At 43.7% G+C, this 13,083-nt stretch overlaps 1 protein-coding gene across 9 annotated transcripts in view; it reads left to right on the top strand.

Moving 5' to 3' along the window:
• Positions 1–673: 673 nt before the first annotated feature.
• ADGRB3 (adhesion G protein-coupled receptor B3) overlaps positions 674–13,083 on the top strand; it is a 466,027-nt gene continuing 453,617 nt past the window's right edge. For 5 of the 9 annotated variants that reach the window (XM_074581466.1, XM_074581468.1, XM_074581465.1 and 2 more), the window contains exons 1-2: positions 674–1,434; positions 4,165–4,933. In XM_074581466.1, coding sequence (XP_074437567.1) covers positions 4,180–4,933 — 754 coding nt within the window. In that variant the 5' untranslated portion in view covers positions 674–1,434; positions 4,165–4,179. Of the gene's footprint in view, positions 1,692–2,420; positions 3,066–4,064; positions 4,934–13,083 lie in introns of those variants that run through there. The other 4 variants (XM_074581467.1, XM_074581460.1, XM_074581461.1 and 1 more) reach the window with 3 other exon arrangements.

Genomic DNA, 13,083 nt, shown 5'->3' with positions numbered 1-13,083 from the left:
TCTCTGGCAGGGAACGAATACGGCGTTAATTGCAGCCTCGCTGAGAAAATTGCTATTGTTTCCAGTCAAAGGCAGGCGGCAGTTTGAAAAGGGTTTATCCTCGCAGCCCTGTGTCAGTTAATCTGCATCGCGGTGCCGGACTGACAGCTCTCGGGGCTGCCACAGGGGGGGTTTATGCTTTAGAAGAAAGAACGAGAGGAAGGAGATCAAGTGCGGGCTTCCCGCCCCCCCTCCCCGCCGTCCCCGTTTCCCCCGCTCCCCGCCCGCCAGTTTCTCTTACGCCGGGGCGCAGCCAGCCCCGGCGCTGGGAACCGAGGACAGAAAAACCTCCCGGACGCAAAACAAAACCCCAGCGTTTTTGGGACGTGCTGGGTACCGAGCATTCGTGACGTGGGAAAGGCACGGCGGGCCGGGAGGAGCGCCGGGCACACAGGCGCGCACCCGAGCGCGCACACGCGCGGAGCGGGGCGCAGGGGCGCGCACGCCGCCCCGGGAGAGAGCGGGGCGCGCAGCCACCCTCCCCCGCGCCCAGCGGGCGGCGGAGGGGCGCGCAGGAGGAGGCGGGGGTGGGGGGGCGCGCAGGGGGCGCGCACAGGCGCGCACTCGCACTCCGGCACCCACGGAGGCTCGCTGGCTGGCTCCCGCGCACACACGCACGCACACACACACAGACACACACACAGACACACACCACACACACACACACACACACACACACGCAGCGGCAGAGACGCGCTCTCTCTCCTTCCGTACTCCCTGCGCGCCCGGCGTTCGCACCGCTTCCCGACATCGGCAGCCAAGGACCCCCCACCCCCCCCCCGCCGCTGTCCGGCCATTAGTGCCTGAGGGGGGAGGAGGAGGAGGAGGAGGAGGAGGGAGGAAAGAGGAATAAGTCTATTAGTAATAACAACAACAACAAAACCCACCAACAAATCTGCACTAGCGCCTTAGTCCTCCTCTCAGACCGTCGCCTGCCTGGCATCGCCGCTCATCGGGCTGCTGTGCTGAGACTTTGTTTCAAGTTAGAAAAAAAAAAACAAAAAAACAAAAAACCGACCAAAAAAAAAAAAACCTTCGCTTGCTCAACCACTTCCATTTTTTCCCCCTGCAGTCTCGCTGGTTTGAGGTGGTTTTTGTTGGTTTTTTTTTTTTTTTTTTCTCCTTTTCGTTCCCTTCATGTGGTTGGATTTGGTGGATCCGGAGCCAAAGCTGCTTTTTTTTTCCTCGGTAGGGTGTGTGTGAGGCGTGCGGGGGTTTTCTCGCTGCGTTTTTTATCTTCTGCTGCTTTTTTAAATCTTGGTTTTGAACCTGAGCCGGGGAAAATGGGAAACGGTGCTTCCGACAGAAGGGGAATCTCTCCATCACTGTTGTTGGGACGTGTGCCTGTGGTGCTAGTGTTTTAGAGAAATAGCCTGACAGCTTTCGGAGTGGAAGGTAAGGGTGCCCGGGGCATTTCCATTTCCCATTTCCAGGGATTACAACTGGAGAGCTTTTAGCTTGGGATTCCGGGGAGGAGGCGGCGGAGGAGGGGGACAGGCTGTTGCTGAAGGATAGAGAGAGAGAGAGAGACAGCACATACAAAATGATCTCCGCATTTACTTCAGCGCTGCAGTTTAAAAGTTAGAGAAGTCCGTTTTGCGACAGGTCTGCTTCCCTGAGGGTCATTTCCAGCGCGACCGAGAAAACCTGAGGTTTGTGCACGATTGGGGTAATTTTGGAGGGCGGGGGGGGGGATGTTAGGTTAATAGGAAGTTAAAATAAGAGAAGACTGTGGGTCTTCTGTTGGGGGGAAAAATAAGTGGAGTGATGGCGCCGTCTATGTTCGGCTAAACTACAGTGTCACCTAGAAAATCAGTTTGGGGAATATCCAAACTAAACGCCCGTTTGCTTTTCAGCTGGAGAGGGTTCTCCCCCTTCCCAAACGGGCAACCTTAAGCCTCTGTGGCCGTTCTTTAACTCCCTCCTCAATGGAAAAGAACGATCTTTTTAATCGGAGTGCCTGATCCTTTCAGTGAGCAGATTCACTCTCGTATTTAGCAATACTGCAAACTAAACGAAATGCTGCCGGCACACTCAATTCGGGTGTGTGTGTGCATGTGTGTGTGATGCACACAGGGAGAGAGAGATTAAGGCAACGTTGTGTTTCAGTAGTCTTGCATGAACAAACGCACAACTAAAATGAGGGCTATTTGATTATGTTTCTTCATAGAAAACAGCCTACCACTGCAGACGTCTTTATTTTTCTAGTGCAAATATTACATAGTATGGGAGAAGTCAGAGCCTTTTTTTTCCTTTTCAAACAGAAAAGCAAATAAGCCCCCTTTTTGCCTTCGAGATTATAAAATTAATCCCTTTTCATGGGTGGAATTCCTAATTTAGACACTTATTGTCACATTGGCTTTCAACGCCTACACCATCCTGAATAACACTGCGCAGAACTGCATTGCCTGCAAAGTGCTTCAGCAAAGGGGAAATTGTTTCCAGAATTCCCGATAAGTTTCTCTTTTTAAAACCTTAAATGCTGTACTGACCCTATTTGGAGAAGGAGGACCGTGTTATTCATTGAGATGGACGCTCAGAAAGGAGAAAATCTAACGGTGTGGATAGACCCGGCAGCAGCTCTGCCTTTTTTTTTTTTTTTTAAACCTCTGCTATAAAGGGGGTTAGAGTTGGTGCTGCTTTGCCCATTTCAAGATTCAGAGTTTGAATTATAATCTAGGAGATACGAAAATCTCTTCAAGGGAGCTTAATCCAGTGATTTGCTGTGCGTTACGCAATGGGAGACAGAAGATGCCTTGCTGTTTGGTGAGGAGATGAAAAGCTAGGCAAAGACACACATCAAAACTCAGTACCGCTGCCTGTGTGTGTATGCCTGCCTCTGCTTACAGAGCAACAGTGGAAGAGACTGCAATCTAGGAGAGTTTTGAAATTAGCTTGGCATCACTTCTGTGTGCTTGCGTTTAAGAGCAGAAGGCGAAAACCTACTCACTTCTAAGAGATAAGCAACTTCTCAAAGGTTAATGCTGAAAACGTTCCATTTGAATTTTTTGGATAACGTTATAGAGGTAAATATTACTAAGGTTCGCTTTATTAACCTAGGCCACTGCTAAGAGCACAGAGCATGTGGAGGCTGTAACGGGTGACAGGTGCAGTAAAACAGCTTTATTTGGAGACACTAGCAGAGAGAATGTAATAAGCCTTTCATCATTCAAGCTGCAAAACATGGGAGCTAATCAGACAGTACAAGACATTCGTAATAAGAGGGCAAGTGCAGTCCAATAGGTGCAGGGATCCTGCTGTAGCACTACCAGCTATATAGAGCTACTGGTTGTAGATACTAATACAATGATCCATTTTATATCTTTAGAGGCTGAAGCACATTGAAATTATTATCTTAAAAAGCCTGCACTTTGTGGTAGTGTCAGACCAGCACTAGCTTCATCCGTTTGTCTTTGTTTCTTTCTCTGATAGTCTCAAAATTTTATTAATACATTAATCTCAGTATTTCTCGCCTGGGTTTTCTTTTTATAGCGACCTCTGTATACCAGGTGGCCAGGGCAAAGGCATGTAGGCGTATGGGAGACAGTGTTCCATCTGTAGCAAGTAATAATTTGTGCGTTTTTAAATTATGGCTGTAATTCTTCACAGTTACTTCTCAGACTTAATAGAAGAACAATATATACCAACAGACGCTGCTAGCTTTCTTGTTCTATTCTGGTGAAATTCTGCATGTGCATATCGTATATGCAGCTATATGACTATAGCAGACTACTTATTTACTTTTTGAAGAAATAAATAAATAAGCCTCCTTTTTCTTGGTCCGCCGGGTAAGGCGCCTAGGTTTTTAGCTAAGTTGAGCGGTTCTAGTCCACGCCATGATGACTACATCCTAGACAGGAGAGGACATTCCTATTAATAATCTAATAGATGTTGTTTTTTAATTTGGCTGTGGCAGACTTGGCGGTGGCCATGGCCACGTGATGGCGCTGTGCACACGGCAGCGAACCCGTCCCTGGCGTTATAAAATAAAAATTACCTGCCCTTCTTTCTGAAAGGGGCTCTAACTGCAAGCTTGAAAACAGCTGGCTCGGATGTTGGAAGGAGTTTGGTTTTCAATGCGTGAGGAATTCTACTTGCATTTTTATTTCATTTCATCTCCTGCAGGCCAAATGACATAGGATGAAGGCTGTTCGTAATTTGCTGATTTATATATTTTCCACCTATCTACTGGTTATGTTTGGATTTAATGCTGCCCAAGACTTCTGGTGTTCCACGTTGGTGAAGGGGGTCATTTATGGATCGTATTCTGTAAGTGAAATGTTTCCTAAAAACTTCACAAACTGCACTTGGACACTGGAAAATCCAGATCCGACCAAATATAGTATTTACCTGAAATTTTCCAAAAAGGACTTCAGCTGCTCCAACTTTTCCCTCTTGGCTTATCAGTTTGATCATTTTTCCCATGAAAAAATAAAGGATCTTTTAAGAAATAACCATTCTATAATGCAGCTCTGCGATTCCAAGAATGCTTTTGTATTTCTGCAGTATGATAAGAATTTTATTCAGATACGCCGCGTCTATCCTATCGATTTCCCGGGATTACACAAAAAAGAAGACGACCAAAAATCCTTCTTTGAGTTTTTGGTGTTGAACAAGGTGAGCCCAAGCCAGTTTGGGTGTCATGTGTTATGCACTTGGTTGGAGAGCTGCTTGAAATCCGAGAACGGGAGAACCGAGTCCTGTGGGATCATGTATACAAAATGCACCTGCCCTCAGCATTTGGGAGAATGGGGAATAGACGACCAGTCTCTGGTGTTGCTCAATAACGTGGTGCTGCCCCTCAACGAGCAGACGGAGGGCTGCCTGACCCAGGAGCTGCAAACCACCCAGGTCTGCAACCTCACCAGAGAAGCCAAACGGCCGCCAAAAGAAGGTAGGTGCTTCTCGGAGGGGGGGCTGAATCCCACACCGGTATGTAGGTGCTGCTGCCGGCTCTCTTCGATACTCCCATTCATTTGACTTGCTCTCTACTCCAGCTCGCTTCTAGATGAGGCAAAAGGGCTGGAGAAGATGCACACTCCCTCAGGGCAGGGAGGGCTGCGTTTTCATTTCTAAAGTGGCTGAATTTTCAGCATATAGTTCTGCTGAGGGCTGTTGAAACTCCTCATAAGTAGGTTCCATCTGTTTCCAGCCCCCATGTACAGTAATGCCCACAGGTGGCAAGCCAGGAATCGCTCTCCCCCTTGTCACCTTTTTACTGCAATGACCCGACTACAAAATCTTGTCCCTCTTGATACAATCCCTTGACTTTGCAAGGAAAACGTTTCCAAAGGCATGTGGGCAACCTGACTAAAAGACCAGGAGATTTACCATGGTCAGGACACCTGGTCTGCACTCTGCCAGACCTCAACAACCTAAAAACAAACCAAAAGCAAATGCAGTTCTTCAGGGTGAACCCTCTGCCTGTGATGCCTGAGGGTGTGAGGCACCATGCAGAGTCAGGACATGCTGTTTTGACCTGCTGGGAGCTCTGCCTCCAGGAGATGAAGGCTTGGAATCTCATAGCAATATTAGTGAGGGGGTGGTTGATGTGATAGTCCCGGCAGCTGCTTCATGGCCCTGCTGGAAAAGGAGGGCTGTGGAAGGGTGGGAAGACAAGGGTCCAGCAATTATAGCTGCAGCCTCTGCCTAGCCCCTCTGCTTCGCACCTCCTGTTTTAGCCTCCTGACGTGATTTTGGGAAGCGCATCGAGGGGAGGTGAAAGGCAGAGAAAGCATAGTCTGAAATTAGATGGGGGCCTCTGTCTGCAGCCTATGGGCGAGGGGGTCCTTCAGAACAGCCATGCGGGAACAGGGTAGGGGGATGTGCCCCTGCGGCAAGGGATAAATCATCAAGCCCAGGGTATTGCATTTTAATGCAGGAAATGTTCCCTCTCTCCTTGTTTTCTGCATAGCCACAAAGCTCCCAGTCTGTGGCGAGGCAGCGCCAAGCTCCCAGCCCCCCCCTAATAGAAGTTGCTTTGTGGAGGAATGTAACATTGACACGTTGTTAGGAGAGGATTTTCTTTAAGGGCAGCCAAGCCCCAGTGCTGTGGGAGAAGAAAAGCTGAACTTGCTCCAGCTGCCGCGGTGCCAGCGGCCGCGGGCAGGGCCGGGATGTGGGGGGGAAGGAAGGGTCGAGGGACACTTTTGGCGTCCTGCAGGTCAGAGCCTCTCCCAGCACCCAACAGTTCGGAGCCCAGGAAACACACCGATCTTTAATGACAGGGAAGCTCCTCTCCTGTAAAAAAAAAACCTCCCAGAGAAGCCTGTGCAGCGACAGGGATGGTATTTAACATCGTTTAGAGATAATTAGTGCCCTGGGAGGCGGAGGCAGCCCCTGTCGCGGAGCCCGGGGGGCAGCAGGCAGAGACGCGGCCCGGGGCGGCGGGGGGAGAAGCCCCGGGCGCTGCGGGGGGGCGGCCGCTTCAGCTCGCCGCGCAGGGCGCTGCGCGGGTGCGCAGGGGCTCTCACCGCCCGTCAGCGGGCCGTAAAAGTTCGGGGGGAGGCTTTGCTCGCACCCCCTCCACCTCCGTCCTGTGTGCCATGGGCCAGGGCCCGGGGAAGCCAGGGAGCCCCCTTTAGGAAATATAAACGCCGCAGACCCAAAGGCGCGTAGGAGCCGCAGCCGCGGTGGGGCGGGCCGCGCCGCGTAAGTCTTAGCGGGGCCCCCGCGGCGGGGAGGGCGGCGCTTCTCCCGCGGCCCCAGCGCTGCGGGAGTCACTCCCACCGTGGGAGAAAGGCGCATCCTCCCCTCCACACCCCCCCCCCCCCCCCCCCAAAATCCCCCCGGCGCTGGTGCCCTTCCTTGGGTACCGCCTCGTCGGTGGGGCTGGGGGAGAGGGAGCGCTCGCACCGAGGGATGCACCAGCCGCCGGGGGCCCTTCGCACCGCTCGCAAAAATACCGTGAATTCCAGGGGGATGCGTGTCTCCCATATAAAACACCTCTTTCTGAAATGCGCTTAGTGGAAAGGACAGTTTAGGGCAAACAATTACACCCACCACCACCCCACACCCCCCCTTAAATTTTGAAACACGTTTCCAGCATATTTTGCTTCCAATATCAGACATATTTTAATTCTTGCCCCTATTTGCGGGTTTTCCTGGATATCAGCTTGAGAAACGGCATTGTTGGGGGGGGGGGGGAATTTTGTTTGGTAGGTGGAAGGTTTCCTTCACTTGTTTGTCAGTATACTGAGAGGGCTTTTTTTGGTGTTGCTGAGAATTTTAACAGTAATGCAATTATTTCAATGTTTTATTTAGTTACTTTAATGCACTTGGAAATTGTTCATCAGATTGTTACTAAAAGTTATAATCAGTCAGCAAATTAAGCCTCATGGCACTTCTCAGTAGTATTATGCTCTTTGTCTTCCACTCAGTGTTTAAATCATTTTTCCCCTTTCCTGAGATGGCCAAACATCTGCAAGAGAGATGTGTTCAGTCTTTGTTTTCTGTACATATAGTCATATTTATCAAGTGCATCACTCAGTGTATTTGTATGTATAAAGCTGGTTTTTGGTTCAGTTGGAGGCTTTATTGAGGGATCAAAATGTAGAATATTCCTGCCACAAACATAACGCAATTCATCACTTGTGTCAGCAAACATTTAGGCAAGAAATGGAATTTTTTTTTTCACAGGCAATCTGGTTGAAGTTAGATTGGCACAGCTAGCAAAAATAAGGTTGACCAACAACTAAGAGAATGGTTTCTTGTTGTTAGAGTTCATAATGGCAACCAAAAGTACAGTCTTGTTAGTGTAATTTGAGTTTTAAGGGGGTAGTGGTTGCCTGTCACTGTGAGAGTGCTGCAGACTTGGTGAGATTGTGTTTTATGAACTCCTGTGTTACTTTGAGGTTTGGTACTGACATTGCCCAGCAGTGACTTTCGGGAAGGAACTGCAAAGACCTGACAGCTTTCTACAGGATTATGCACACCCTCCCATCCTTCAGATTTGCTTTCATCAAGCTTGACTGTATGAAGTGCAAAATCTTTTCCAAAAACTATTTCCAATCACATTTTAGAACGATAATGTAAATAGAGAGCATTTAGATTAAAGCCTACTGTTTCTTTTTTGAACCCCTGAAGATTTTTACAATTTTGAATATGATAAATGGCTTAGGAAAAATGGATTAAAGTCATTATTTTTCCTTTTTAAAAAAGTGTTGCATTTTACAAAAGATGTGACAAGTGTACAATGGATGATTGTGTTTCTCAAAGCGCTGAAGAGTGTTGAACAATAAAAGGAACTAGGTCAAAAAAGGAAACTGTAACTATTTTTTTTTTTAAGATGATGGTTTGGAAATATGTGGTTTAATCAGCATTTCTTCCATAGGCAGATCATCTTTGGTGTCACTGATTAAAGCCATATTCAAAGTTGCCACATTTGCACTAACACCTAGTTTCATTGTATCTTGATCCTTCCCCACAGCCTTCTATCTGAGGTGCTTAGCCTGGATCAAAGCAAATAGATCTCAATGAACACTCTGGCAGGGGCCAGAATTTAAGGGCTCAGGGGAATTTGTCCTTTTGATCTTCGGTGCTGTGAGTGAAGTATCTCATGAAGTTTCTGTCAATAAAACAGGGCTCAGTTCCAACTTTTTTGGACTTGTAAGGCCTTTGCATGTAGTCAATCCATTCAATTTTATGAATGATGATAATAAGAACACAAAAATATATTTTGTTATTGTGACTACTACAAAGTCAAAATATTATTGTAGGGTTTTATCACAGTTATTTAGGAAATAAGAGAGAGTTTTCCCCTGTGGTTTACTGCCATATCTGACAGGGGCCCTCATAAAACGAGGAAAATAATTCTTTCATCCTCTTACTTTCATCCAACAGAAGAAAAAAAGATATTCACATTAATGAAGTCTTGGCATTTGGAGTTCCAGGCTTGTGTGTCTTGTTCAGTCAGTCTAAAATAATTTTAGTAGGGATTTTTAATAAGTACGGTGGAAAAGTAGCATTGGTCTACTTTGTCACAAATTCTAACAGCTCACTGTGTACCAGCATCTTAGTATTCAGCAACTGATTTATTTTTTTTCCCTGATTTCAGATCCGAAAACAACAGGGACATCTTAAACAAGGATTTCCTATAATAGATGTCTCTTTAAAACAATAATTTATGACACAGTGTTGAGTAATAGCAGGATGTAGATAGTTTTGCAAAGCTTCCATGGCATCTATGCATTTATTTATATGTGGTTCCATGAATGCCCACCTCCTGTTGCACACGTTTAAGATGAATTTATAATATTCATCACATACCCAGATTGCGCGAGCTGGCTGAGAAGGCTGGACGTCCCTAGTCACAAAGCCATAGGCAGTAATAACACGTCATAGCATGGCTCCATCAGAGGATTTAAACAGTTAAATCAGTGCAGGATTTGTCTAGGAAGATCAAAAATTACAAAATGGAGTCTAACAACCTTACGCTTCTACAGGGATATTTAATATTTAGTGTGAAACAACTATTTGAGACTAAAGCAAAATTTAGAAAATCTAAAATAAATAAATCTGTTGCCCAGAACATTGAATTAATACAGTAACATACTTGGAAGACTCTTAATAATTTTTATATCCTGCTGCTTGCAGTGGTTCTTTTATTCATGAGTTCAAGGGGAGAAATGAAGGTGGCCACTAAGGAAGAACAGGCTTTTTAATTTTGCCTGAAAGGTATTTTTCATTATGACTTATAAAGTACTGTTTAAAAACTTCAATCTGATATATTAAAATAACATGTTACCATGCAGGTTACGAGCAGTTATGAGCAGTTTGTTACACACTGTTATGAGCAGTTTGATCTAAGTGAAAATCTAGAATGTAAAGAAAAATAATTTCACTTTAAATAATTTTTTACATTAATATTGTTCCTCCTAAAATGTTCATTTCCAAAATCTTTGTGTAAACTTTCATAAAATTAGTAAGAGCCATTGGTTTCTTCTTTATGTGTCTGGTTCCCAGTTGAAGGAAATGTTTCAAAATCTCCCGTGGATTCCAGTGTGCTTCATATAATGCCCTCTTTGACTTTGCTAAAAGAAAATTATTACCCTAAACATTTATATTCCTAACACATATTTGGGTCACTCTGGACCACTCACCAGTGATGCTTTATCAGAGCCATGCAAGTTTGATTTCAGATTCTTTTTTTTGAAATGATGCACTATAAAAAAACCTTAATGATCAGAATCTCTTTTAATCAATAAGCACTACCTTTGTTTTCAAGGAATATATGCTATTATCACTAATGATTGTACTTCAGTTTGTAGTGTATTGATCATTTCCACTTGATTTACTTCAGTACACTATGAAACTTTTTCTTTTGATGTAAAGTTTAGAAGTTTGTGTGCAAGAGTAATCAGCACTTCGTATATGTGCACTGAATTTGGTGGGATTTGGATCAATCAGTAAGTGAATTTTCTGATATCTTAAAAAAAGGAAAATGCCAAGACAATTTCCTTTCTAGTGGGAAAAGCCTATATAAATGGCTTTGCTTCCAGTTATTTAAATGCTTTATTAGTAAATGTACTTGGTGTTATATATATATATATGTCTCAGTGGTAATTTCTTTGGCATCACATATTCTATCAGCATTTTGCCCAGAACGTCTCAGGCTAACAAGATGGCATATTACTTATTTTGTGGGAAAGGTCAGCCTACTGTCGTCAAATATTTGCCCTGCCTTCAGTGAGATCACAAATGTATAGGATCTGAATACCGGTTTGCATGAACCCATTGCTTGCTCATGGGCTCATGGCTTCAATGAAATAGTATGTTGGAAGCTGGGTTATAACCAAACCCAGGATTTTGTTTCCCCAGACTGCCATTTTTCCTTGAATTAAACCTCTATTTATGTGCACTGTTGCGCATCAGACATTGTGGAGACCTGCTCTCAGCTGGGGACGAACGCTGCTGGAGACCTCCACTCTAAAGAGCACAGAACATAAATAGAAAACATCGATAAAGAAAGGGGATATGATATAAAGAAATTAAGTGACTTCAGATTGAAGTCAAAGAATATCCAAATTAGGAACAGAATTCTGACTCTCTTGCTGCTGGGTCCAGTGAACAAGTGCTCGATAGTACCAAGCCCTGTACCATCAAATATCTCAGACCAGTCACGTCGCTTTTGTTTGCCTTTCTCGTATTAGTAAGCTGTGCCGTTTGTCTTGAAATACTTCAATTACATTTTGTCTGGGTGGACAGAGTATGCAATATGTTTACTGCATTTTAGACCTTGTCCTTTGATTTGCTTGTGCTTTTGACAAATGTGTCAGTGTTCAGGTGTAGAACATCCATTAACACAAGCTAATGGTGATTCTGTTTACATAGTGGGATTTCAGTTATTAGGTCTCAGCAACATTACATGGAATTATATTATGACATAATGCAGGTACTGCATTTCTTATTATTATACAGTGTTTTATACCTACATATTTATATTTTATACATTTATATAATACAGGGATTATATATAATACAGTACTTATATGATCTATTACATTTAATAGGTGCTCCTGTGCTCTTTTTAAAGCAATTTATCCTCTTCTGTTCAAATCTACCCATATTGCTGTTTTGTTTAGTTTTCTATTTGCAAAAGCATGGAAAAATCTGCTTTGTGTGTTGGTATACACAGCGGAATTTTCAGAGGAGACTTTCTTTTCCTCTTCTTAGGGAATTAATTTTATGAAGTTTATTCAGTTGTGTTTTATCAAAGGATTCCAACTCAAAGTTGTTGTAGTTCTCAAATTGAAGTTTAGCTGTTCATTTCTAAATATGCAATAATTGTAATAAAACAAAGGTCACTGCAGAATTCCATTGAGCTTTATTTGCATTCACTGTTAACAAGAAATATAAAATGCTCTTTAGGATAGAGAAAGTTGTACATGATATAAAGTACAAATTTACAAATTATGCATCACTGATTTATGAATATTTCAGAGTTTGAGCCCTTTCTGATGCTAGTTAAATCTCAAGAGCAAGACAGTCAAATTTTTCAGTTATTCTCAGTTTTGTTAATCTCTTAGAGAAGTTATAAATAAAGTTTTTGTCAAATTACTGACACATTTTTCTGATGGACTAGCCAACATCAAAATTAATAAAAACAATCTATAATAATAAAAATAATCTATAATAACAGTGTACGAGACCAGCGTTGTTACTTTACTCTGCAACAACCAAATTATTGTCCTTACTCAAAGCAAATTCCCTGTGCTATCAATATAATTTGGTCTAAATGAAGATTAGATTAGAGCCCACAAAAGAGATGTGAAACAGCGATAGCATGTGTTGCTTCTACCAAAAGCAAATTATTTCATAATTTGTATTAAATCTATCCTTTCAAACTTCTTAAGATTTTTTTTTCTCTGTAGTTTTACTTTTGAAACCATGCTTGACGTTTGATAGAGTGAAGCAGATGCACTTAAAAAAAAGCAATTTTGTAACTGCTTGCTGCATTTGTGTCTCTTTTAGCTGGTTAGCCTATCTCTTTATGTGCTGTACTTCAGCTTCTGGCTTTTGTTCTTCTTCATTATCTGAAGGGGAAACAAGGCATACGACATACTCAAGTTAGTATTTCTTTGATGGTGCTGAAAATGCATGCAACTGAAATTTGTAAGCAAACTATTTTCAGTTCAAATTTTATTTATGTCTCCTTGAAATGGCAAAAACACAACAAAAAGTATAAACTTTGAATACCGTCCATTTTTTGGTAGCTTGACAGAAAACTGTTGACAACAGGGAGAACAATGTGTCATCCCCTTTTGGGCAATTTTCACCAATTTGCTCTTTTATTCCTCAGGAGATGTAAAGCACATAGGGAGCTGGCTTTGGTTCCTGTTGTTCTTCTCCATGTGATGATTGCTCATTCATCAGTTATGCCGAGACAGTGTTTGCTTATAGAATGGTTTATAACTTTCAACTATAGCTGATAGTTGTGTGCTATTGGACGGCTTTGCTGTGAGGGATGATGGAGGAGGGGATGAAGGATCAAGAAAGCAATTCTCCACCTCTTAGCTGGGGAAAATGTTTAGCAGGACTTCCAAC

This window comes from Larus michahellis, chromosome 3 (genome assembly GCF_964199755.1).
Source record: "Larus michahellis chromosome 3, bLarMic1.1, whole genome shotgun sequence".
In the NCBI taxonomy this organism is placed as follows: domain Eukaryota; kingdom Metazoa; phylum Chordata; class Aves; order Charadriiformes; family Laridae; genus Larus; species Larus michahellis.
The sequence above is the reverse complement of the archived record's forward strand: the minus strand, read 5'-3'. Positions and strand labels throughout refer to the sequence as shown.